Source organism: Falco naumanni, chromosome 7 (assembly GCF_017639655.2).
Source record: "Falco naumanni isolate bFalNau1 chromosome 7, bFalNau1.pat, whole genome shotgun sequence".
Lineage (NCBI taxonomy): Eukaryota > Metazoa > Chordata > Aves > Falconiformes > Falconidae > Falco > Falco naumanni.
The window spans coordinates 38,668,756-38,696,209 of NC_054060.1; the positions used below are offsets into that span (position 1 = coordinate 38,668,756).

Here is a 27,454-nt window from a genome sequence, read left to right on the forward strand (position 1 = left end):
TGGCTTGGCCTGGAGCCAACCTGTCTTTCAACAAGTAGAGAGCCATTCCAAGTTGAAATTTATAGAGCAGAGTCCAGGTTCAAGGGCTGAAGCCCGCCAACAGCTCCAGCCTCTTTGTTACTGATTAATTCTGCAAGCGGTTCAGCTGGTTTGCTCACTTCTACCTGCTCTTCACAGCATTGCCGTGCTTCCGAGCCCTTTCCCCCTCCCCTGTTTTTCAGCAGCACCTTCACCCCTCACTGTACAGCATCCCCCCGCAAATTCATTTTAACCCCATGCAGCCCAAGCTGCACTTAGTTGGCTTTACTGCAAAGTTACAAAAAAAAATCTTTGCCCTCCACTTAACACACACACACACCCTTTTCTTACAGCTAATTTTAAATGTCTGGAGCTTCCCATTTCAGTTCAGCTCATATTAATGATTGCTTCTTGGCATCATTTGGAACCCAAGTTCCCAGGTTTTAATTAGTTTACTCAAACGCACGCAGCGGGGCAAAATAGTTTCTTTCAGCTTTACCTGCAAAGGATGTTTCCTGTCTCAGTGAGGGGGGTTTCCCTTGCGGAGGGATTTGAAAGGCAGAAGTTTTCAAGTGGTCTCAATATGGGGCCCCACAAGAGTGAGTGTGGGAGGTGAGGGGGAGAAAGAGCAGGAAGAAAAAAAGGAGAAAAAAAACCCCCAACCCCAAAAGAGAGTTTGGGAAAGTACCTTGAAATGAGGATGGTCCCAGTCCTGCAACAAACTGGCTGTTAAAGCATCATCTTATTGACGTCAGTGGGGGTTTTGCCACTGGCTTTAGCGAAGGCAGGATTGCATCCTTAGCCTGCACCAAGCTGTAGGTATGCCAACGGTCCTTTTGCAGTCAGCGGGATTACTGATGTGCAGAAAGTTGAGTATGTCTGTAAGTGTCGGCAGGATTAAGATCTGTGCTGGTATTTTCAGACCCAAGTGAAATGCATGTGGGAGGTTTTTAAAGAAGAAAGTGCATGGGAGTTTTAAAAAACGGAGAGTATAGCCAAGGCTGCCATTTTTAAGTGCCTTGGGGAAAAACCTGGGTTGCTATTAAAAATATCGGAGAACTAATGTGTTACTAATTGTGACACAATTAACTTCTTAAATGTATTTGATTCCAAGTCTCAAGAAAATAAAAGATGGGGATGTATAACTAGAAATTTGGTCCTGTGTTTCAGTTAAAACATTTCTTTTTATTAACTAGAAATAAAAGCAAGCCTAGAGGTTCACTTTACTGTGGATCTTGGTTACTCTGCTACTAGAAGTCTACTTTTGAGTAGGTTGTTTAAAGAATTAAAAAAAGGCAACAACAAAGAAAAGAAGCTCAAACCCAGTAGCTGTCTGAGACCCCTATATGTGGCTTTACCACAAAGCTCTTAAATTCTTGTTTAAACATTTCTCCAGAGCTGTTACTCAGGAAATAAAAATGTGTGCTGTTTGTCTATAGCAGATTAAAAGTTTACCTTTAATGTGACAGCTTCTCAAATCTAGTGTAGGAAACATGCCTGTGTTTTATGGTATTATGAAACAGGTCTGGAGCAGAAACAATCTATTTAACTAAGAGAGAATGAGATAGAATTTGTGGGTTTCTTTCTTTGTTTATAATCAGAAACCTTTTCTGCGCCTGTCTCTAAAACTTTCATGCATGCAAGTGGCCAGCACATGTAAAACACACTTTGAAATTTAACAGTAAACCTTAAAAGAATCTTAAGTTCAGAAAAACGGATCTTTTTTTTTTTAGTCTATGTAATGATCTGGCAGAGGAAACTAAAGTTGTTTTTTTTCCTCCAAAACATTCGTAATTTCAGCAGTAGAAAACTGAAGCACACCCGAGCTCAGAGAAAGCTCTCTCACATCTGCCTTCGCCTGTGTGCTGATTCCCTGGGGTCCCATTTATAACAATCTAACAAGATAGAATCTGCCTTTGAGTATCAGTAAATATGGCTAAAGATTACAAAACTGTACTTATAATTGTTCAAGACTAAAAGGCAGAATACAATGGTTGATTAATGTTTATGGTAGAGGGCCTTTTTGCAGAAAGATGTTAAAATCAGTAACCCTCAAAACCCCCTAAAAAGCCCCTGAGCCCCCACTCCAGCCTCCTCGGGCTCCACTGAAGGATGCTATCCTCATTGTGCAAAGTTCATCATTTAAGATGGTGCACTTTATTTTTCATGTTGAAGCTGATTGAGGATACCCCATCGGAGATGTTTCTTGAAGGGGATGCACAAGCTAGCTCTCTGTTAGCAGTGCTAGGTGCACAGGGGCAAAGGACATCTTTGCTGGACACCAGCAACACCCATCCTTCAGGTCAGGGTGCTTTTGGCAATGCATCGACTTGGACTGGCCTCACCCTAACCACGTCTGCTCTGTGGGTGATGAAAAACACTCTCAGCCCTCAATGCTCCCTATCCATCAATTAACTTTCATTAGACATATTTAAGCAGGGGGAGGTTATGGGTGCAGCGGCGTCTGTCAGCGACCCCTAGCAAATGCACCTGCATGTTTTGGAAGGGCTGATGAGCTGAAGTGATGAGGTCTCGGTTAGTGCAGGAGCCTTGGGGGGCTGTTCAGGCTAGGGTTTGTGCTGGGTGACCGGCAGCTTGCAGCAGGCATTACCTAGGTGGGGTGCTGCACCGGTTGCCCTCAATCGCTCTGTGGGGAGCTTGGGAACTCCTGTTGTCTTGGCTGTTGGGAGGCTTCCTTGCAGTCTGGAAAGGTTTATTTTTTTGAGAAACAGTGAGTGGAGAATGCAGTACCAATAGATGTTTCTCTTTCATTAGCTCTTTTAAGATGCTTATTTAAATGTGTTTGCTTTGCTTTTCAAATGGTAAATGTCAGTGTTTCAGGTATCACTGTTAACAAAAAAAAAAATAATTTAAAAAATACATCTTTGAACAAGCCCAGGCCAGGACTTTGTTAAAATGCTGATCTAGAAATGGCAAAGGTGACTGGACATGCAGGAAGGAGGGAAGATGTGGGGAAGAGTCGGTGCTAGTTTACATTCCAGGCTGGTCCCTCTTGGAGGCTCCTGCCAGGACAGAGCCCAGAGCAGGTCCTGCAGGGGGGAGAGCTGTGGCCAGCAAGTGGGACTGGGTGCTGGCAAGGGTGCTCAGGGAATGTGCTGAACTGGTGGCTGTGACTTTTGCAGTGAAAAACCCATGTTTTGGGGAACAGGGTAAGGGCACAGAGAGAAAACCTGGAAGGCCTGATGTGTGTACGCTCCAGCGGAGTTTGTTTCTTACCGAGGAAACTGTGGCCTTCGGGGTGAGACACTAACTGGGGTGTGCAGAGCACTGTGCTAGCAGAAATACCACCCCAGCATGCCATCACGGGAGAACCCTGGCACTTCTAAAATCACGCTTGAATAGTTCTGTTTCCCACCCTCGCGTCCCTACAGTTCTCCCAGCCATGGCTGTGTGATGGCAGTGCTGAGCAGAGCCTAAACCCCATCCCCTGTAACCCTTCTCTGGGGCAGGTCTTCGTGGTTTGCTGGGTAAAACGCAGGAGACCATCAGCCTTTTCTCCAGTCCTGCAGTCCCACCTTTGTTCCTGGGAGTGGAGCAGATCCAGGAATTTTTAGTGCTCCTTTCTGTTGGTTTTAACCCTCCCATCTCTTTGCCAGCACCAGCTTTAAATCACCACCCACAGGAGATGTGCAGATAGCCACTCTCATTTCTTGGATAAGGCAGAAAAGATGTGAATGGCGTGATTTTCCAAAGTGTCTGCCTGCATCTGGTGGGGGCTCAGGGTAGCCTGCTGTGCTCAGCACCCCTCTGGATGGGACCACAAGTGCTGCCATCCAGAGTGACAGCAGGGAGCAGGAGATGGCAGCAGGGGTATTGCTGGGAGACCCTGCCCTCTGGGTTCACTGCTCATAGCCCCTACCCTTCTGTGTATGCATTGGTATTTTTGAAGAAGCCCAAATCCCTCCGGGTCTCCCATGCTGTTAGCATGTTCCCCCCTCTCCAACTCTTTGGCAAAACGGCTGGACTGAAAAAATATGAAATCACAGGCAGGGCACTGGGGAGGGCACCAATCTCACCCATTCCCTCTCGCAGCCTGCACACTGCTGGTGAGGAAGGCAGGCTTCGTGCCACTTCCCAGAGCCTGGGCAGCATTACCGCCGTGGGCATCGTGCCAGAAGATGGCTTCTGCCTCATAATTGAATAAGGATCTAAGGAAATTTCACTTGAGGGCATATGATAGGGTCCTTTCTTGCATGGGGAGATGGGGTCCCCGGAGCTGGGTGCCTCAGGTGAGAACCTATCTGAGTTTGGCTGGGTCGGGGTAAGTCTGGGTACACTCACCTCCACTGTGGCTGTTGGTCCCAAGAGGAGCAGGGACTCCTCCATGCTGCATCTCCGCAACTGGGGTGCCGAGGAAGAGGAGGAGGCAGGGGGGAAAAGAGGTGTGGGGGAGAGGAAAATAAAAGATCTGTGACAAAATCATGCGACACCCACGTAAATATTGTTTGTATGAATTGGGTCCTTCATCTTTTGTTAGCAGCAGCTTGTTAATTAACAGCAGATTAGTGCTGCTTTCTTCTGACACATGAATATATTTTGGGCTAGAAAATACTTGTACTCAATAAAACTGTGTGACTGAACAATTCAGAAAGTACCAGTGGAGCGCCGTAATGGATTCCCTTTTCATCCCCTCCCCCCCGCCTCCTCCTCCTCCTGCTCTAAATGCAAGCAGATTTCTGCAGTCTAGTGCAGAAGAGACATGTTAAACACAGCTAAATAAATCATGTTTACTCTTGGCGTTCTTGGTAGTGAAAAATCTGTTGGCTGTTTTTACTTCCTTATTTCTCAGCATTTGCTTCCTACCTGTTTTTGAGCTTGTGCCCAGAAATAGTAGTTTTGTCAAACGAGTGGATTATGCCAACCAGCAGTTCCCTCTGCCAAGGAAGCTGCTGGATTGCAAAACCCGGTGACTTCTTTCTTACAGTGACACTGAGATTCTCCCCCTTCTTCCCCCCCCCCCAGTATTATAATATAAAAGAAAAGTATTAAAATCTGGAGAAGGAGAAGATGTAACCAGATCCTAGCAGTTTAAAACCCCAGATTAAGGAAAGTAGAACTTCTGTTCCAGAAGCCCTCCTTTCCTTGAAGCTGTTTGTGGAGGTAAAAGAGCTGGAGATAGCAATAATAGGAACCAGACTTTTTCACTTTCTCATTATCATTCCTTGTCCCATTCCCCCCACCCCCCCCCCCGCCCCCCAGATGGGTGTGGGTTTTGTTTCAGTGTTGGGGTTTTTTTTTCCCCTTTACAGAGAGCTTTGCAGCTGGGAGAAAGAGGTAACTAAGCCTTTATTTTAACCAAGTTGGCTCTTGAGTTCTGCTGTTGTGGGCAGCTGGCAAAGTCTGGTTTTGGGGCTGAATTCTGCCCCTGCCCCTGCTCTCCTGGGTGGCTTCATAAACTTCTTACTTGAGTGAAGGCTGCTGAAGGGCCTGAGCTCCTCTTTGCAAGGTAGGGTGAATGCAGATGTGACAAAGCTGTGCACAGCTATATGTTCATGTCTGTAGGTATATGTGTATATATATGCAGCATATCTACTGTCATCGGCAGAGCTGTGTTGAGTGGAGGGGGGTGTAGCCCAAAAGGCTAATGCACCAAAACTATGTTTTGATGCAGTCCTGTATATTAAGCACTCCTCTTTGACCTCAGGTGGCAACTTTTCAGCCTGGACCGATCCTCCTCACTGCTGTTATCCCGGTTGTCAGCGATCCCAGATGTGACTGTAACATGGATTACGAGCCTGGTGGACTGTCCCTGTTTGGTTTTAAAATTAGAAAAAAGATCCTTTTTCCCATCAGAGCTTTGCATGTATTTACTCTTTGATCACATTGGAAGGGCCTTATCCTGTCTCCAGAGGAGCTTTAGTTCTGCTTTCAGTGGTAACAGGGATCTGGCCCATGCTGAATATTAGCATTTTAATGGCTTACTTAAAACCCCATTGCTGGTACACTCGCCGGGCTCCCAGCATGAGGAGAGTCCAGCTCCAGGGTTTTGCAGAGCGATGTTACAGGCTGCAATGCCTGCTGAAATAGAGGAGCGGGGATGGCCTATTTGTCATACATTATTAGTATTGTCAATAATAACATGCCTACAGAAGCCAAATTAATTCCTTCTTCCACTTTACTAAGTCCAAGAAATGCCAGATCAGTTTCAGAACAGGGGAAAAAATAAACAGAATCAAAGTTTGTATGTTATGATTCCTCTGAATTTCTGGTGGGAATACTCTACTATAGAAATGATATTTCCATAGAGGCATTGGCTGCCAGTTTGCTTAATTACATTAAATAGTGGTATAAACCTCGGCAGAACATAAACCTCTGTTACAGTCAGTCATTAGAATATTGAATCATAAGGAATAATGATACCAGTGCTAACGTGTTACAAGTCTTTATTATATTAGTGATTGAAGTGTTATTTAAAAAATAAGGTTTGTTGTAGCGGTTTAGGTGTGCATGCATATTTTCTCTGATCACCTATTAAGAGACTGAAGACTGGATTTGAATTTATTACAGGGAAATAAAAGGCTTGCTTAGAGGAAGAACTACTAGATGGCTCTTTATGATTTTACAGTTTGATTCTGCTTGTCCTTAAGGAAGGTTCATAACACTTACTTCAGAAATGCCATCTACATCTAGAAAATTAGGGTTAAAAGGACTTCTTTGTTGAAACTAATTACAGGCTAGTTCAGTTTCTTAGTTGGTGACATTTTAGAGATTTTGCTTGTAATGCAAGAGGTTATAGAAAGATTTGGTTAGATTGATACACAGCAATAAGCTGCCGTTTGAGTATATTGACATTTTCATCAGAAACAAAACAAAACCCTACTAGCCTTTGTTTTACTGGGGTGATAGGTACGAATTTAATATTGTTTCTTCATCCTGACCATGGACGTTTGAAGGAATTATTTGCTTCATCTTGGTTTGTACAGTATCTCTGTTTTGTTACAATGTTTTTTTTTGTTTATTTGAATACACTTTCCTGGGTAATCAACTTCGGCTTTCATTTCAAGCAGGCCTGATAATAAAAAGCCCTTTATCTTACGGAGAAAGATGCTGTTCTGTACAAATGAATGGGTGAATTGGTAGTTATGGGGAAATCTGGTCCAGAAAAAATATACCTTAGAAAAAATGTCCTGTATGTAGAATGGTTCTTGGTTTCCTGTAGCTGGCTTTGCTCAGTTTTGTCATACTGAAAGGGGTAAGGTGTTTGTTTTATACCGTACTTGTGTATTACCTCTCCTGGTGCAGGGTTCAGTTATCCTGTCTAATTAGCACTTGTGATGGGCCAAATTCTGCTGGGATCCCAGTCTTTGGGTGAAACTTTTCATTGTGCTATTTAGCAGCAGGATTGGGCGCAGGTTTGCAACATGCTTCCTTGTGCAAATGAAACATTGGTTTATTATTTCCCTGTTTTAACTTACATTATAGTATGAACTAGATTGCCGGTTGCTGATTTATTTGTCCGCTTTCTTTTGTTATTTAAAAGCTAGTTAATTTTCTAGCCTCTTTTCCATTCAGAGAGTATTATTTACTCTGTTGTGCTGGTGTCCAGTAAATTGAGGACTGAAGCTTTAGATAGATCCTCAGGGTTCCCCTTGTTTGGTGGATTGTTTTTTGATTGCTCCAGTCATTTAATTTGACAGATTCAGTTATCAGACTTGGGCCTGCTTGTACACATGCAGCTGGATTGCTTTTCCCCTGAGAGATCCAAAATTCAAAAAGAATCATAATCTTAAAAACCTCTGTGTCTTGTGTCCCCACCCTGCCCTAATCACTTGCCCTGCTTTGCTTGTTTAAGTTTGCTTGGTGTTGGTGAAGTGCTCTGAGTGTGAACATGCTCCATACATAAAGGAAAATTTGTGAAACATATACATGCATGTTAGTGGGACTCCTCAAACACACTTATATTGCTTGAAATGTAATGTACGTATTCACACTAGCCAGGTAGTCTGTTTTTTTCACATTGGAATATAGCACTTATAAAATGCCTACTTTGGCAAGGGGTAAGCCAAGAAAACAGGAGCTGTGATTCTCTCCAAAAGCTAATTGTGCCTGTATATTAAGTTTGTCCATCTGTGCTTTACAGGGACATCAGCATCACCTGATGGTCCTCCTTCACATTTCCAGCAGTGAAGCAGTTAACAGTGCTACTGCTTAACATATTGCTGTTATGGAGTCTTTTTAGTTTCCAGGACATTTAACTAAATCAGGTGGATGTCATTAGCTGATATTCACAGATGGGGAGACTGAGGCACAGAGGAGCAGGGTGACTTCATCTGCCTCTCCCCAAGTTCCCTCCCCTTCCAGGAATTGTTTTTGCTACCAAACAGCTGAAGAGCTGCTAAAGGCTCATCCTGCCTAATTCTATCAGTGGTGTGTGGTGTGTGGGTTTTTTGGTGTTTTTTTTTTTTCCCCCACTGTGGGACAGATTTCAAAAATACTAGCTGAAGGCAAACTTTTGAGCAAAGAACAGATACTTACCTGAGCAGCAAATCCTGCGGTTCTCTTCTTCCAGAGGCCATGCTCTGCCTGAGGATACGTGTGTGCAGTGCAGCGTCTGCCGGTGTGAGCTGGGCTCAGTCCCAAATGGCAAAGGCAGAGAAGTCCACCAGTGTTACTGACTCCTGTCCATCTGGGCTCTTCTGTGTCCAGTTCACTTCCTTCCTTTTAGCCTCTTGACCGTGTGTTTGTGGTCAAGCCCTCTGATTATTTGTAGTGGTATTTCTCTCTCTAGCTGCCTGTATATATTATTTTGCCCTTTGGAAACAGCTCTTTCTATCCACTGAGTTCCTTTATTAATTCCAGGGCTTGTTAAGTTGCTGCGATTGTCTGTTGGGGGGGGCTATGTGTTTCAATTACATCAGGAATATTTGCTGCTATATAGAAATATTCATGGTATAATCAGGCCTAAAAATTTTAATCCCCACAAGGATTTTTACAACCATTGAAACTCCCCAGGACTTAATTACAAGAGTTGGGGAACAAACTTGGGAAAATTGATGAACTGTTTATTGTCAACCCTTTATGCCTTTTGGAAAGCATACTCCACAAATCAGGGTGATTATTGCTATTTGTTAGTTTATTGTGGTAGCTTCTGGACATTGCAACTCAGATCAGGGCACCATTGTGTTAGGCACTCTGCACCCCCGGAGCAAGAGCTTGGAAGCATTTTGGGGCTGAACAGACCAGACAGGCAGAGGGATGGGGAGAGCCACGCTGCAGGAGGGGATGTGTGGTAACTGGGTGGCTTGTGCCCTGAGGTGTGTGCCCCAGTCCACTCCCCAGCCCAGAGCCTTGTCTGCAAGACCACCCTGCTGAGATGAGAAAACACCCTGCTTTCCTGTGTTACTTTTATGTCACGTCTGTCAACATGCTGTATTTCCTTATCCCTTATGATGTTTTTAGGCCCAGTCCTGCCCCTGTTCTCCTTCTTGGTTGCTCTCATAGCAGAGGGATACGGTCATCCTGGGGCAAACTCTTGTGTCAGTAGGGTGGGCAGAGGGTACAGCAGGAGGAAGCAATGAATGCAGCCTTGGGGTAGGCGAGAACCTTTTTTCATGTGTGTTTAATGGGGGTGAGCCAAGTTGTTCTGTTTTTTTCCTTAGCTTCGTGTTCAAAGCACAGACAAGGGGCCAGGAGCTGGTTTAGATGAGCATCAGGTGGGACGGGAGATGGCTACTCCTGCAGGAGCCCCCGCAGGGACCTGGCTTACAGGGATGCTGCCAGTGCTGCCATGTGGCACCTGGACTCCCCTGCGAGACTCCCACCCTGGCCCCTGAGCAGGTCCAGTGATGACACCCCCCTCCCATTTCCTAAAAAATGGGTTCTGACACTATATGAGCAATCTTGCAGGCATAGTGTGGGCTACTTCTGGGAATCCACATGGTCTTTTAGGTAAGTAAAAATCTCCACGGCCTGCCCTTGGATGTCTCAGCCTTCCAAATACCATGTACAAATATATGGACAACCTAAAATGTGGATTTTTACGCAGTGAGAAGAGTTGCATGCTCAAAACAGGATATTTAGATATATTAGGATATTTATTAACCACATGGGGTGTTCCAAGCTCAGTTTATTTATCTTTGTAAAGTGCTTCCAGATCTTTGTGTGGAAGGCACTAGAGACATGAAAGGCTTATTATTATTATTATTGTTATTATTGTTGTTGTTATTATTATTACAGCATCTAAGTACTGACAGGCAACCACAGCTGTGCGCTCAATTCAAGCCGCTTAAATTTGGGGGCTGATTTTTATGATATTGACTCTTAATACTTTTTCCCATTGAATCCATATGCAGAAATGTGTGTTCACCTGCCCTGCTGAAGTACCATTATTCTCCAGAAATATGTAAATGCGGTGCTTTTAAAGAAAGGAAGAAAATGTGGCATAAAGATTAAGTATTCACATTTATATGGTAGAACTCAACTGCCATTTCAGAAGGGCTTCAAAGAAACCAACTGTATGAGCTGGTAGTTGCTTCTCTGTCATTAAAAAAGAAAATGCATTGATTAAAATAAAGCCAAGGATTCTCATAGACAAAGGATAACATTTATGGTGTTTCAAGGGTCTGACACGAGCTACGAACAGCCCAGGAAATGGAGAGCTGAGTTTCACAGTCAAGCGTTTTAATCAGTACGGTTGTGCACAGCCGCTGCTGCGTGCGTGTTATGTAATATCACACTTCACCCGCCCACGTACACCTAGAGACAACAGGCATCTTCGAAAGGTCTTGGCATTATTCAGAGGAAAGACTCCCAGCAATACCCCTGCATGGTGTTTAACCTTATCTTGTGTTTAGACGTTTCTTTTTTTTTTCTCTCCCTCCTTCCCCTTTCCTTTTGTTTTTCCCTTTTCTATTCCTGTGGTACATCAATAGTGGGTATTTTTATATCTCCAAAAATGGAGCAGATATAGGGGGGAAAATCCCATTAGCTCCATGATGTGTTTTCATGGCAGCTCTGAAGGTTCCAGTCATGGCCATTTTCTAGATTTTGTAGCATTGTTCTCATGCTGTTATTTTTACTATTTTTTTTTTTTAAAGTAGAGTTGAAATGTTACATTCTGAAGACACCAGCTAATAATTAAGTGGTACCTAGCCTATGCTTTCTTTAGGTTTTTAAAATAGGAAATAATTAACCAGAGATTTTAAAGATCTGCAGAAAAGCCAAACAGGCCTGTGAAACCGCAGGATCTAATAACAAAGAAGGTGAGTTGGTTTTCCAGTGCCCTAAGAGCTTGAAGATGGCCTTACTCTGGCTTTTGAGTAACAGAAAGAGCTCAATAGCATTTCATTCTGGTATGAAGTAGCCCTGAAGTTAACTGTTTTTCCAAAGAAAGACACACACCCCGCTCCCCCCGCCCCACCCCCCCAAAAAAAAAAAAAAAAAAAAAGGATGTCGCTGGCTGCTAATTAGATGTATTTTAACTGCAAAGTCATTTTAGCAGCTAATATTGTTATTATGTGCTTCGGTGTGAATCCTTAGTGAAGCTATTAAACTGTGAGAGCCTGAACTTATCAGACATTTTGTAATGTGGCTGGGTTTTTGTATACTTGTTCAGAAACCTGTGGGGAGTGAAGGACCTTTTCTGGCTCAGACGTGGAAAACACATTTCTTACCAACTGATTACCAGGGTGGGCAGCTGAGACCTTCTTGCATCCTCCTTTTGCACTTTTTTTTGTTGTCTCCTGTCCCCCCCCAGCAATAATATTTCTCCTTTCTGTTATACTCCCTCCCTCCTCTCCCAGACACTGGTCAAACCCCACAGTGCACCCTCTAGCCAAGGAAGGGGGTTTAACTGCAGGGACCAATCTGTTATTTTGGGACACTTTCGACTCCTGCCTGTCGTATACAACAAGTTGGTGGTTCTCAGTAGCTGGTATGCTCTCAGCATCAGGCAGGCACCTGCTTTTGAAAAGCAATAGCCCACAGCAGACAGTGGACTTAGCCATCATTTTCCTATCGGTTTCTCACCCAGGATTCTTACTTTGTAATTGCTGGGTTGGGTTTCTCAGGGTTTGGATTTTTCCCCTGTCTTATTGCATCGGTTGCTTTTGTTCTCCTTCGCACCCTAAAACAAAGTGACTGATACAATACCCAAACTGATGAAAAAGAAGGAGATTTTTCCCCCCTTTATTTGCTCAGATTTGAATTGGGTTATCTGCCTATCTTGTTTATGAAATTTCTGCTGTCTTTTCTGCACAGACTGTGACTCCCAAATCTTCCACAGCTCCATTTCCATATTCCTGCGTGCTTGTTCTTTGTTAATCACTTGGCAAGCGCTTATTTGAATATTAAAAATTTCTTTAATCATCAAAGGCAGGAGCACAGCTTCATGAATATTCATATTTTTTTCCTCCTCAGACTGGATTCTAGTTCATTACCCTGCAGTAAAGCCAAACAGTCATCAATCGCGCTCATTACAGCCGCTGGCGTTTTGATTGGCTGCCTGCTGCTGGTAGCCCGCGTCCCCCATCCTCCCGCTCTCCTCCATGAGCTGTCGTGTACCTGCCAACAACAACAACAAAAAAAAAATATCAACAATGCAAGAATAAATTTATCCCGTTGAAAAACAACTTTGCAAACTTGTCAAACAGTCCTCGTCACTTTTTTTTTTTTTGGTTTTACACCAAAAAATTAAAAAAAAAAATTAGAAGGGAGAAACTTGAGCTTTAGAGATGAATATTTGTCAAGAGAGTTGACGTAAGTTTCATTTGCATAATGACTTTGTACTTCTGCATTAATAAAATTTGCATATGAAGCCATGTTAATTACTCCTGATCATGCTTTTTGCATTCATGCATAGTAATTTTCTCCGACTTGTGAGAATTAATGTCTTGGCATGGGGGGAGGAAGGGGGGGGAGTTGGGGTACTGTCAAATTTCTGTGCCAGTGCCCCTCACTCACACTCTCTCATTCTTGCTCACCACATCGCTGTTCTTGATCTGTGGCTCATTTACGCGTTATCATTTGAAATTCTTGGGAAAAAGAAATGTATCAATTCAAAGGGAATCCTTGTTTCCCCCCCACCCCCCCTAAAAATCCCTGAGCAAAATACAACAAATCTCTTCCCTGCCCTCCTCCTTCCCTCCCCAGTGCAGCCTTTCCATTTCCAGCTCAAGCAAAGTTTTAGTCTTAGCATCATAAGTTGGTGCAGGGGAACTGCACCAAAACTGCTGTGTGTGTGCTGGGTGAAGAGGTAAAGGCTGGTGTGCAGGTGTGTCTGGCTGAGCGCCGCGCTCCGTGCACGAGTGTGTATAATAGCACGTCTGCCTATACCACTGGGTTGTTCTGCCTTTCCTGGGGGGTGCTGTTTGTCTGCCGCTTGCAAGGTGTGCATGCGTTGCTCTGCTAGATGCTGTTGGAAATGTTTGTGCATGTGTCTCTATATGCTCTGTGTGTGTACACGTGTGCTTGTGTACATTTGTTTTGTCAGCCTTGTTGGTATCTGTATGAAAAGACATGGTAGAAAGATAATAATAGCAGGTGGGAATGGTCCATATGAGAGGGTGTAATACAGATGAGACAACTAGTTTTAGGAAAAGCTTGGAAAAAAATCTTTTGGAAAGATTAGTGAATAGATCTGTCTTTCACTTTTGGATGTGTCTGTTCAAAGCTGCTGCAATGGTACATGTAAAACCCATCTCAAAACATCTGCAGTACTCTCCCTGAACATGAATTGCACAGGGTAGGGATGAGGCTGCAGCCTGCACTCTGAATTTGTAGCCATACACTGTTTGAACAGATGTTTTTCTTTTTATTGAAAGAGAGTTTTTTAATAATAGAGCTGAGCTTTAGTCTCTAACCAGCTATTGATTGATTTTCCATCACCAGACAGGCACAGAGAGACACACAGAAAAACTTGGTTCAAGCCCTGTTAAGTGGCTTACGCGTCTGCCTGTGCACCACCTGCCCGTCTGCCTGTGCACATATACACACCCAGGCACCCACCCCTGCAAGCACACAACACCCCCAGGGAGGCACCAGCTACGTGTGCCTGCATTTACATGTGATGTGAGACGTAAAGCAAGTTCTCTTAAATTCAAATCGGGTCCCCTGGTCTAAACCGTGCTGAGGTGCGACATTGTGAGAGTTGCTTGTGGCTTCATCTTTGTGCTTTGCTCAGGGACTTTTCTTGCAGGTGTGCCAGAGGAGCATGGTGGTTTACATATACCGTATCATATAGCCAGTTATGCTTAGGCTCAGGGAGAGGGACAACAAAAAGATGCAGTTTATGCCTTGATTGTGGCTTTTGTCACATTCATCTAGGCTCTTATGCTCATTTCCATCTTCTAAGGTCATGTCCAGTTTACCTTGTTTTCTTCTTTGCAAGTTTAAAAATAGCAGAGAGAAAAAAATATTACTCTTAGCTGTGTGCATAGGAGTCAATATAACCTGTGAGCTACTGCCATGTAAAGGCACTGAGTATACGCTGAGTTTGTTTAAGCACGAGGACAAAATTCTCCTTTACCATCAGCAATGCAGATCTTTTATTTACATGGTGACAGTCCCTGTGCATGTTTCACACTCGTGCTACATGCAAAACTCCCCTTCACATCTGTGCAGACTGAATGCAGAATATATAATTGAGATCTGCAGTGCAGGTGAGTGATTTCCCAGGGCTGACCAAGAGGAAAATCGAGCCTCGCACATCGTGTCAGCGATGTCTGAGCAACACAGAGCTGCATGTGTGCGCCTGTTCGCCCTATCCGGATTGGATATTTGCCTCCAGGATTGCAATGCAGTTCTTGTGGTCTGCTTTCCCTTAGTGCTCGTTGTTGCTGTGCACTTTGCGGCAGTCAGGGGTGGCTTGCAGGGGTGTTTGCTTTTTGAAACCTTTGTGCAACACGATGTGGTCAATTTGCCATAGAATTCCAGAGACTGGCTCCCCCTCCCTTGCCTGGTGCTGCACAGTTTGAGGCAGAAAACTCTCAGCACCACCTTAGGATACCGTCTGTCTACCTATCCTTATTTGTTTATCTTTTTGTCTGTTTGTTCATTTTGTGTTTGTCCATCACCTGTAGCAATTAAGCTGAAGAATGATAGAGCCCCTGTCTTCATTTTCAGCTTTAGATAGAGCCTTTATGGGGAAAAATCCCACAGAAGAGGAGCTGGAGAGGTAAAACATGAACATGTTGCTAGCAAACACAAGCTGAGTGTTTCTGGGCACCACTGTTACTCTTTTTATAGCTATAAAAATGTATCACGTACCTAATGGTGGAGCACCCCTATTCTCTGTGCATTTCCTTGAGGCCAGTAGGTATGATTCCCCTTCATGATTTGCCACCGATCTCATTCTAGATAGGACTGTTCTGATTTGTGACAAAGGAGCAAACCCTAAAGTGGTGGCAAAGAGGAGGAGGAATCACCTGATTTGACTTTGCTTGTAGAGGCAGACTCAGCCACCTGGTCTGGTAGCCCCGCAGTCTTTGCCTCTTAGTGCTGGACTCAGGAGTGGTGGTGGGATTCCCTGAGCATCTGCCGGAGTCTCTCTTTGTCCATTCTTCCTCTCCCTTACTAACCCTTTCCTTTCTAATAATAGGTTAGTGCTTTTTATATTTCCTTGTATATACATCAAAGGACATAAAAACACCTTCTGAGTGACATGTTCAGTTCCAACCATTCATTGGCAGCTCGTTCATATAGTCCTTCCCATAAATTTGTTAGGTACCTTGTTAAAGTGGATTGCTGGCTTGCCCCCAGTACCTCTGTCAGAAGGCTTTTACAGGATCCCTTTGCCCAGATGATTAGAAACCTCCTCTTTGAAGCCTTAATTCCCCTTCTACACTAGAGGAGATGTATTACACAAGAGCAGGGAGGGCTTCCCTCTACCCAGTTGGTGAGCTCTTAGCATCTTCTTGGACACCTCAGGGCTATGCAAACTGTATCAAATTCATCGCCAATGGGCAGGTGCAGCCCACTGGGACTAGAGGAGAGGCTGTTGCTCTCAGGGTGGTGGTGAGTGCTAGGACCCATGCACTTCCACATTAAAACCCCATGCAGTTGCGGTTGATGGTGCGCTTGCCTGGCTTCATATAGTTCCTCTGTGTGATGAGCTCCTTCCAGACCTCTAGTATGGCACCACAACGTGCAGAGGGATGAGTGACTGCAGGACCTTAGTCATGGTGGGGCCACAGACACGTATAGGTGTAATGTGAGATGTAGCTGCTGCCCTGTGGTCCTACTCTAAATCCCGATTTCAAGCTCACAACTTTCCCAGCAAGGATGAGTGCCCAGGCAGCTCGACATAGCCTATGCTAGCCTAGTTATTTTTATAATATTAGGAATATAGTATATAATTAAGTCATTGGAGGGAATCTGTTAGTCTTAGTTTGTTTTATAAAAAACCCGAACTTGTCATTCATGTTACAGTGACAGTAGAGTGGTCCATAAACACACAGAAATCTCTGTCTGACATCAGTTTCTACATACCTAGTGTACAACCCTGCCCAAAATGCAACACAGGTATGGTCTGGATAGTAGTTATCATTACTGCTTGTGTACTACTTCCAGGGAGATCAAACAGTTACAAAAGCCAAGGAACTGGTCCCCTAAAATAAAAAATCCTTCCTTGTCCCACAAGCCACAGAGATGGCTTCTATTTGAAACCAGTCCTCACAAAAGAGCACAAATTTTGTCGTGATGCTTGAAGCTCAAGTATTTACACAGGGAATTTAGACTCTTCACTTGTGGTTTTGGCAAAAGCTTCACACAAATGTTTTGCACTGGTGGTCTCTTAGCCATTTAAGATAAACGACAAAATCAAATGCAGTCCTTGCAGACTGGAGTGCTGGATGCTGTGCCAAGGATGAAGTATCCCTGTTTGCCTCATGTGTAGCTGTCAGATCAACATGCAGGCCTAGTTTCCGAATCAGGACTCTCAAGGTGGAAAGGGTCCCTTGGAAAATATTGGAAGGAACACAGATAAATATTTCTCCTTGCTGCCATGGTGCCTGCGTGTATCTGCAAGGCGCACATGCATGTGCAGCCAGAATTGCCGCCATTAAAAAAAAAAAGACCATTTGCCAGAAGATACCCCACAATTAACACACATATTTCCTGATCTAAATACAGGGGGAAACTGTGGTTTCTGATCTACCACTGTGTGGTAACTGTTGGCAAATGCCAGTTTTTTAATGGCGACCACTCCACCACATATCTTCATTTAGAAACTGCCCTTGATTAGTAGCTACCCTTTATTTAATAATTAAGTGGTAGGCATAGTTTTAAATTAAGGGGGTGGATTCTCTGTGGATGTAAAGTGGTGGCATTTGCTCAACTTCCCTTTAAACTCTGCTAATTTGCACCAGCCAAAAATGTGACTCATACCTGATTCTGTGTGCGTGCACGCGTGTGTGCATGTATCTGTGCAGGTTTAGATCGATATTTAAGACTTGTATCTTAGTTTTTCAAAGCCGCAGAACTCAGTTTGGACTAGTGCCAGGAGGAGCGAGCATTTCTAGTGGAGCAGGAGAAAACTCTTAAATACAGCTTTTAAATGGTAGGTGATTCCTAGAGGGGTTAAAAATAAATAATACCGTTGGAGGTTACAATATCCTCTTTTAGCTACCAGGAAAAAGGTTGCTCCATTCTTCGCAGGCTCAATAGGGAAGCAGCTTGCATAATCGGGGCATGCAAAATGCACAACTGGCCGCAGCTCAAGCGGGAAGGCAGCACAGCAGCCGCCAATGCTTCCTTCTGGGAGCTCGGCTCCTGGCACCTCGCTGAAGCCATTTGAGCTCTAAGTCACTGCACTTTGTCCAGGCTGGTGTGTGGAGCCCACTTCAGCGGCGGCTCGGCAGAAAGCCTGCCCAGTTTTGTGTCGGCTCAATGCATTAACACAGCCGTAAAACAATAATCCCCCTTTTGATTCGGTCCCTGAGCAAGTGCCGGTGGCGATGTCTGCCCCCCTCCAGCTCTGCTCCATGCCAGGGCCGCCTGTCCCCTCCACTTCATGCCTCTCCATGCCCTCCGTGGGCCCCCAGCCTTGGTTCGTGGGTCCCCCAGGTCTCTTCTTGCTCTTTCCCTGCCCGGCGCGAGCCCACCAGCCTCAGCCAGACCCAGAGAGGGGTTCAGACCAAGCGTGTTGTGCGTTAGGCAGCCAGCCCCTGCCTCACCTGTTTCCCCTGATGATGCCTCCTCTGTCCCTTCAAACTTAGATCCGACTGACAGTTTTTTCTATTGTTTTTTCTCCAGGGCCGTCCAGGCCTGCAAACCTGCCGGGGGCTCCCATAGCTGCCTCCTCCCACCCTCACACATCCGTGATCACGTCACCTCTCCGCGCACTGGCCTCCCTCCCGCCCTGCCTTAGCCTGCCCTGCTGTGGTGCACGTGCAGTCTCAGTTGGCGGGACTCAGACTGAGATTCAGACTGAGACGTCAGGCACATTTGGATGTCATTGTCAGTTGTCAGGTAATAGAAACATTTTTTTTTTTTTTTGTTGCTATCTGAAGGTCAGTAGTGCTGCCAAGTGATGTCGTCTTTGCTGTGGGAGAGCTGCCTTTGCTGGGTTGCGTGGGGAAGGCAGAGAAAATGCCCTAAACTATCCCTCTCCCCTTCCTCCTTCCCCCTCCACCCCAGTGGAGGATGGGGAGGGGGAAAGGGTGTGCAAATCCCTCCATTTCCCCATCCCTCCCCTCCTGCCTTCCCACCTTCAGCTGTCACTGGCAGCCATGACTGGGCCATTTGTGCCACATTGTGAACAAATGCCTGAGACTCCTCACAGAACATGATACCCCAGTATCAAGATTTCATCTCTCTGGGCTGTTTATTTTAAGCTTAATTGGATAACATTTAACATCTGAGGGTTTTTTTTTTTTTCTTTCCCTCCTTTTTTTCCCCCTCCCCCCATCCCCCCACCCTCCCCACCCCCACCCCCCCAGTCATTCATATTAAAGGCTCTCCTCTGCGTCCATGTGCACACAGGATGTATGTGCTCCATGCCATTTTCTCCCTTGTTTTGAGAAAACACTCCTTGGTAACTTGCCACGCATCCCTTGCCTCTCCCCCATCAGCTTTTCTTTCCTTTATTCCTTTTGGATGCCTGACTTTTGCCACCGCGAGGAGGGGAAAGTGATGTGGAAATGAGGGTGCAGCGAGCTAGCCAAAGAGGACACGGACATATTGTCGCCAGACCCCATCATTTAAAACCCAGTGATCTCTTTGAAATCAGTGGGTGTTTCTGAGCATGGCTCAGTTGCAAGATTGGGTCTATGGTGAGCTGCGGGCTGAAGAGGTGAAAATGGGTAGGGCTTAAAAGAAAATACAGTTGTGGCAAAATCCACAAGTGTTTATGGAATCTCACTGTGGTGGGCCAAATCCTGCAGCCCTCATTCATGCTAACGTGTGTGAAGTTTTAATAGGGAGTTGCCAGAATGATGCTGGATAAGTAATGCATGAGGACCAGAGGATTTAGAAAGACAGCAATGACTATCAGGAGTAAAAGCCTTTGGGAAGTGACTCCTCATGTCCCCCTGCAGCTGGCAAAACTTTGCTGTGCTCAGCTTTTTCCTTCCCCAAGAAGTGGTACCACCTGGCTGCAGTACGCTATATCTCCTGAGAATGTCCCTGTACATCTCCCATTGCTGTAATAAAGTGAAACAAAAAGTTTTGAAAGGAATTTAAATTTGCATCTTGGAAACCCTTGGTCTTGAAAGATAAAATATTCTTGAGATGAAGCTGAGAACATTCTGCAGGGTCCTGTTTTGACCCTGGGTGAAGCTCAGGGCATGTGAGGAAGGCTCCCGTGCTGCCTGGGAGAGGCTCAGCCTGCACTCAGCCACTTGTGTTGAGGCGCAGGCACTGGGCTTGCAGCAATGCACCGTGTGGGGCATTTGGTCAGATTTCTTATGTGAGCTGCTGTACGCAGCATGGGGGCGATGCTGGATTAATCAGCCTCATCAGATTGACCAACTGGCCTGAGGTGGGTGTAGAGATGGGCTCTTCTGAATGGTAAGCGCTGGAGCAGAAAGTGAGATAGCTCCCCTGCCTCCCCCCTTCCCTCCTCCCTGTAACCAGCAAACCAAGCTGGAACTGATCTCATGTTTTGCTGTTCTGTCTTCGCTGGTGCAGCACGCACAGAGGTGCCTCTGGTAGGCAGGTAGCTGTAACTGAACTGGATGCCCTGCTTCCCTGTTGCTTCTGATGCCAGCAGCTAGTAGGGAGGGAAGCAAGTACAACTAAAAATAGAAAAGGAAGCAATATTAAAAAATGTGGGAAGGTGAGGCTTTTGTACTTTGCGTACTTTGAGTTCTCACTTTGGAGTTGTGCACTGTGAGTTTTCAGTATTGCCTGTTTGCTGGGAGAGCGGTGCCAGCTCTGTGGAGAGAGAGGCTTGTTATCATGGCTTCCTGTAATTACTGCTGCAGTCTGCAGCACTTAGAGAATAGGTTATATCAAAGTGCATGCTACATGTTTATGACAGTAGCTGGTCAAGGTCTGCTTGAAAGAAACATTTTCTTCCCTAGAAAAAGGAGATTATGTCTACTTAACTCTTTCTTAGCTCCTATAGCGTTCACTGTACATGAGCCTGGGCATGGTTTAAACCCTGTGGTAAGGGTTACGGGATCATTCTAGCCCCCCAAATGTTTTGTGGAAATAAAAGAAAAAAGAGTTCTTTGTGTTGACTAATAATCTAGTGACGATCCCTGCATTGTGCCCTCTTTGTTAATACAGACATTTACAACAGTCACTTGCTCCAGCTTTAGAGATCTGCTTGTCTTTCTGACTTGATTAGCCTTTTATTCTGTCAGCCCTGTTCTTGCTTCTGAGGAATTGTTTCCTTCTTTGAACAAAAGCCATCAACAGTTCCCGCCTCTCCTCCTCCTTCATCATTTCTTACCTTTCCTGTTTTTCAGCATTCATTTAATTCAGGACCTGGAGTTTTTCCATGCAGTTCTCAAGCAGGCTGTGACTCTGAAGGCTTGAAGTTGCAGGTACTCCCAAATCTCTGCTGAGCACTCACATATCGGGCCCTCAAGAGTCCCAGCAGTTTTGTGCTGGAGAATCTAAACTTCTGGCTGCCGGTGGGATTTGGGGTATGCACGTGTGAAAACTGCATTTGGAAATAAATCTCCGACCTAGATAAGAGCGATTGCCCAGCATGCTGAGTAGCGTTCAGTCATGCACAGGGGAAGCTGTGCTGCCTCATCCGGAGCTGTTTGCGATCTTTAGAGAACGTACTGCTGACAGTAGTTTCAATCACAGTAAATGACGCTGGGAAGTCTGCTTGGGTGTCCACTGTGTTGCTCGGCTGGTGCTGGTCATGGTCCCTTCTGTCTCTGTTCAGTTCTTTGTGTTCAGGGTACCACAGGATGAGGAATTTGGGAATAAAGGTCTATGTTTTTCCATGTGATTTTTTTTAAAAAAAAATATCTACCCCTGGAACAATCTCTCTCTCAGTCTCTTTATTTATTTATTTTTTGCCTCGGAGGCTTCTGTCTGTTCAATTGGGTTCTCCCATTTAAATGTTTTTAGTGCCTATTTAATTAGAAGTTGGAATAGAGTCATGAAATTCACAGGGTTGTGTAGCTTGGATCTAAAATACAAATGGGCAAAGCATTCATTTTGCTTTACCCCTTGCCAGATCAGGGTGCTTTTTTGAGCCTGCTTTTTATTTCATTTCAATGAATTGCAACTGCTCAGAGTAACTGTAAAACACACACAGGTTTTTTTTCGCATAACAGAGGCATGCAAATGATTGTTGAGAGACGTAATTATGTAAAGAAAAGTATATGCCTGTATGCGTGCACACATACACTGCAATGCTTTTTGTGGGGCTATTTTTTCACAATACATCTTCATAAGGCTCTTTTTATGATGCTGATTTATTAATATTGTACATTAAGGCTTAAATTGTCAAAGCTGCCTAAGAGATTTGGATGCCCATTTCCCATTAAAGTTAACGAGAAATGAGCTTTGAAAATCTCAGCGCAGAAGTGCATGGCACTTTACAGTGTGATCTCCAAAGAAAAAAGTCCCTGCCCTGAAGATACTACATGCAAAAACCCCAGAGATGGAATTATAATCGGCATAAGACAAAGGGGTTTGTAATGGCACAGACAATAATTTATCCCATACGTGTGCATTCAGATATGTACCTGATCCAAAAATCTTTGGACCTGGGCCCACAAGTGAGGGTTTATATAGCTCCGTAAAGATAATTAAATCTGTCCAATACACATATATTCAGCTCACCAGTGAAACTGCTTCCTTCCTGCATGTAGGCCGATGGAAGAGGTGGAAAACAATTATGATACTTAGTTGCGTATATAAAACCAGCAAGTGTGCATGGACAGCAGTGATTAATGAAGAGGGCTGTGAAGTTTAGGATCTAAAATAGAGGAAGGCATGGAGCAATAGCTCAGAAGAGAGGAATAAGCTCCTGTTTTTTCAAGGAATCAGCTGTATTGGTCATTAGAACGTTCTGAAAATCAGTGTCATCTTGTAAAGTTAATACCAATTTACTTGGCTACTGAATTTCTACTTAATGCATTATTTAACTCGGCTGGTCTTTTCTTGGCAAAGATTAAGGTGACAGTAAAGATAAAAGGAGTACCTGTAAGTAAATAATAGGTTTAAAAAGAATACTTTTCCCTCCTTCAATTTTATCACTGTATTCATTTTGTGTCAGTTTTATAACTGGTTTCAGCCAATAAGAAGAGCTAGATTAGACCACCCGGCTGCAAAAACCTTGATGCAATTAATACAGTCTGCCTAGAAAGCAGTATTATTTCAAAAACTTTTATGTTAATGATATGGTATGCACTCGGCACACTTCTTACTAGAACAAGAAGCAAGCTTTTGTTCACTCCAGACTGGGTTTTATTAACACAGGAGGATCAATGGAAAACAAAACAGTAATCAGAGTGGAGAATGAAAACTCATCCAGCAAAAACCTACTAACTCATCAGGTCCCAGGACGATGGCTGATACCCTACTCTTCATTTTTTGTTGAGTGGAATCTCAAAAAAAATTAATGAAAAGTCCATTAAAATTTGATTCCTGATCAGCACTGGGTCCTTTTTTGAGATGAGAAAGAGGAATTTGGTATATGTGTCTGAGGGTAAAGATCTAAGGTTTCCCTGAGACCTTTTGTAAATGTATCTTTTAGGTTTGCTGCGTAAAGGTTTGCATAAAGTACTGTCTAACATTCAGGAGAGATGTTCCTATTAGTCATGGTTGCTCGTATTTATTTATTTTAGTGAAATATTTAATGCATGCTATAGTAGAATTGACTTTGTGGACAGAACTCACAGAGTTCAGGGAGGTGTGAGAGATGTATATACTAAAAAGTGTAATGCATCAGTCTGACTGTATGCATCCCTCTTTTCATCTATCTATCAATCTATGTGTTCATCCATCTATCCAAGTATTAAAATCATATGTGACCCGTCTGTCTATGCAGCTCTCTGTCTCACCAGATATTAAAATCAGATCCAAACTCAAAATAGATGGATCTAATCACAAACTGATTTTTTGACTGAAGAGTGTGTTTGTCAAGAGGCAGTGAAGAGACCTTAAGATGGCAAAGAGATAGCTAAAATTAGGGTGCTGCATGGGGCAGCAGTGCTGGCAATTTGAGCATGGCTGAGGCTTTGTTCTAGACAGACGCCCGAATGCTATAACTTTGCAAGTCCTAATTATGTCAAGATAAGAACCAGCAGGAGCAACAGCGATATTTAAAGGTGCTTTAAACTGGATGCCTGCCATTTCCAGACATCCCAGGAAAAAAGAAAAGCCCTTAATTGCAATATTAACGGGTGGAACTGAATCTGGGAATCTTGGGACAAAAGGTTCAAGGCAACGTTGCCTGCTGCAAAGACAATGGCTCCAACATTGAGAGAGTTAACTCAATCGCATACCACTATGCTGAGCCCGAGAGTCTGAACTCTTCAAACGCTCCAAATGGAGAGCTAAATCAAAGAATCCTGTTTCAAATCCATCCAAGATGTTGCTGTTTTTCTCCTCTGACAGGAGAAGCATTTGGAAGTGCAGTTTCTTTCTTTTTTTATAGCTGTCTTAAAAAGGAGTTTGGATGTTTAGCACAGCTGGTGCTCATTACATTATGCACTATCAATAAAATAGCATGTGTAATTAATTTTTAATGCAGTGCTGTATGCAGCGCTTTAAAGCAGTTACTGTATGGGGAGAGCCGACACCGGTCACTGACATCAGAAATATTGAAATAGAGGTCTAGATTTTGCATTTTTAAAGTGTGTATGTGTGAGTGGGGGAAGGGTAATGCCTAACCAGCAATTCTCTGGCCACAATAAAATTTTAAAATATAGGAACAAGATGGATGAAGGTGATTTTATAATTTGCTTATTGGAATGAATGAATTTATTTCCTTTTGGAGTTTGGTGGGTTATGAGTAGGTGACTTCAGAGTATAGGTAAGTACCTGGGACTGCACAGTGACTGATCCATCTTTGTTAAAGCATGAACAGGCTTTGGTATCAGGTGGGAGATAAGGCAAAAGGGGAGGTTAGGGGAAAGCAAGGGAAGGACATCTCTGTTCTATCTCACTGAGCAGTTTTTTTTTTTACAGGGCTCCTTTCTTGTGCCATGTTGTTCCTGTTAATAATAACACCTGTTTCCCCGCCCCCCCCCCCCCCCCCCCCCCCCCGATTCATTAAATATTTGGGAGTATCAGTGGTTTGGAAAGGAGAGAGTAGCTTGGTTACAAAGTGGCACAACTGATGGCAAGGTGCCTGCTGCTTTGACAGAAGACCCAAACAAATCAGTCGTCTTTTTTTCTTGGCGTGCAGTGGTTTCCAGAAGACACCAGCACAGATAAAGACTGCTTTACTGGTGCGCAGTAGGCAAGGTTTGGGCACCACCGTGCAGCTTTCGGTAGCCGATATGTCCAGAAGCACCTCGGCTGTACAAAGGAGGAGCAGACCTATTTTTGAAGTTGTAGCATGGTGCGTTGTTTGTATTCACAAGCACAGCTTTCATGTTTCCGCAGCAGAGTAACCACTGGGATGGTTTGCAGGATAGGACCATCCTCTCCCTGCTGCCACCTCCTTCCCACCCTTTTCAGGGAGTTGAATGCTTCTTGGTGAACGCTTCCTAAAGAGAGAAGAAATCAACTGCACGAAGAGAAGGAAGGAAGCAATCACCTACAAAGCAACAAAATTAGGGGTAGTGTTCGTCAGGTGCCTTGCCTTTTGGTTGGGCAACAACCAGCTTTCTAAGAGCTGTTTTTTTTTTTTTTTTTTTTAATACACATGCATGAGGCATAAACGTTTGCAATTATTCTTTCTTTCTCTCAGTAAATTGCCATTCATTTGTGCATAGCATATGCTAAACAGTTCACTTGTACAGCCTCACCTGGCGTATTCAGGATGGAGTTTTCTCTTGCCCCTTCAGCAGCAGCTTTTTGCCATCACTTTTCTTCTCGCTTTCTGTCAGATACATGCGGATGTGTCTGTGTGTCTGAGCCAGGAAGCGAATTGGGCTGTTTGAGAACAGAGATAAATCTCTTGTGCACAAATATGATGCTCAGCGCCAAAGGAAGTAGGGCGAGCCATGGTGTAAGGTGTAGGTAGTTGTGATGAGAACCACTCTTTAGTTCACAGGCCAGAGTGGGAAGGTGGAGGCAATAGTGAGGCATTGTACATTTTGCAGTGAAATAATTTTAATTTATTTTATCTTATTTTTTTTAGAGGAGTTGGATCACGTATTCTTCCTGGGTTTGCTCAGGTTTAGGCCAGAGAACTGCAAAAAAATTACCCCATGTCCCTCCAGAGCTGCCTAATTCAGAGGACCTGGGTTCTTTTTTCTTTTCTGAGTACTTCATAAAAATAGATGAAAGGAAGAGTTCTGCGCTCAGATGGGACGCTTTATGTTCAGAAAGGGATTTAAGTCAAAGAAGCCATGCTGATGCACCTCGCATGTGCCCTGCTGGGCTCCTGTGTGCTGCATGTTGGTCCTTCTTTCTGCTGAGCAGTAAACAGCTGAGCAACTGTTAGCAACATACGCTTTTATGCTGTTTGCTTTGTTTTGGACAGGCTTTTTCCAAGCATTTTTGCAGTATGTACAGAAATCTGGTAGGCTAGAGTATGGTACATGCCTTTGCTATCTTTATTTCCCTCTTGTTTTTGTCTTAATGAAACCATTTCTGTGGGTCCCTGTTCCAGCTAATGCAACCCACAGTAGCACAAACTGGAGAAGCCAGATTCAATGAGACAGTAAAACATGCACTTGGAAGGAAGTAGGCAAAAAATCCCACATAGAGAAAGCTTACATTTTTTAGGTATTCAGCTGCAAGAGTCAGAGGTCCTGGCACTTCTGGAATGAGGTTAATGCAGGCGCTAAGCGGGGTGGTGGGGAGACACAGGCGCTGGAATCATGCCATGAAATGGTGCTTTCTAAATTATTTTCTTTGTTATTTAACATAAAAAATCTCTGGTTAGAGAGAAGCCAGTTTGCACAACATACCTGCAGCTTTTATGCTTGTTGAAATGTCACTTGGCTATTTGGAGCCAACTGTAAATGTATTAATTTCAGCACATCCCCTGGCAATACAAGGGGAGCATCTTATCCTTTTTGTGTCTCAGACTGTCTCCTTACATGTGCTGTTTTGACCTAGATTACTTCATGTGAGACCCAGATCTAAACCTGATCCTTACGTCTTTTCCATGGCTGCGTGACAAGCATGGCGCTTCCAGGGTGTGCTGCGCTATGCCAGCAGCCTGCTGAGGGGCTAGGGACTGCCTAGGGACCCTTAGCTGAGCATCCCTTTCTAGGATGTGTTTTTTGACTTCGGTGGCATTGTTATGCCAGCTGTGAACATGAGCTATGGAATTCGGGGATGTACAGAGATTTAAGTAAGGATCAGAATATTGCTGGGAAATATGTGCTATGTAAATCTGTTCAGGTGATCAGGGTGAAAAACAAAAATTCATAGAACCTTGTAAAACCTCAGCATAGTACCAGTGCCCTTTGCCTGCGGGGGAACTGTTTTTTCAGATTGCATCTTCTAACAGAGATTTGGGTTGTTTTCTCCTCTCTAGCTGAACAAAGATAAGTTCATTTATTATGGTACAGACAGGCTTAGAATGCAAAGTCTGTCCAAAAATTAGGTCTGCGTGTTTACAGATTGATTAATCCAAATCCTTTATAAAAATGTGTGAACCATCGATTAAACTGGGAATAAGATCACTGTGGTTTTGCCTACAGTGAGGACAAGATTAGTGAGTAACTTTACCTTTCTGGAAAACCTTATAAAATATAATAACAGTGATAAAAAATATTATTTATCTGTTTTTTTCTGGGGTTTTTTTCCCCTTAAACTGAACTAATACTTCCATTGTAAATTTGAGGTGGAATCTTAAAAGCTCTGTAGTCTGTTGAAGCCAAACACTTTGCTATCATGATCAATAGATACATAGAGCAGTTATAAAATAATTCTGTGGAAC

General features: G+C 44.0%; 1 protein-coding gene across 4 annotated transcripts in view; it reads left to right on the top strand.

The window, feature by feature from the left end:
* Positions 1-27,454, top strand: part of BCL11B (BAF chromatin remodeling complex subunit BCL11B) — a 91,467-nt gene that overhangs the window by 24,515 nt on the left and 39,498 nt on the right. For 2 of the 4 annotated variants that reach the window (XM_040602242.1, XM_040602243.1), the window contains exon 3: positions 18,229-18,444. The exons of the other annotated variants lie outside the window; for them this stretch is intronic. In XM_040602242.1, the coding sequence (XP_040458176.1) occupies positions 18,229-18,444 (216 nt within the window). The remainder of the gene's footprint in view (positions 1-18,228; positions 18,445-27,454) is intronic. 4 annotated transcript variants of the gene reach the window in all.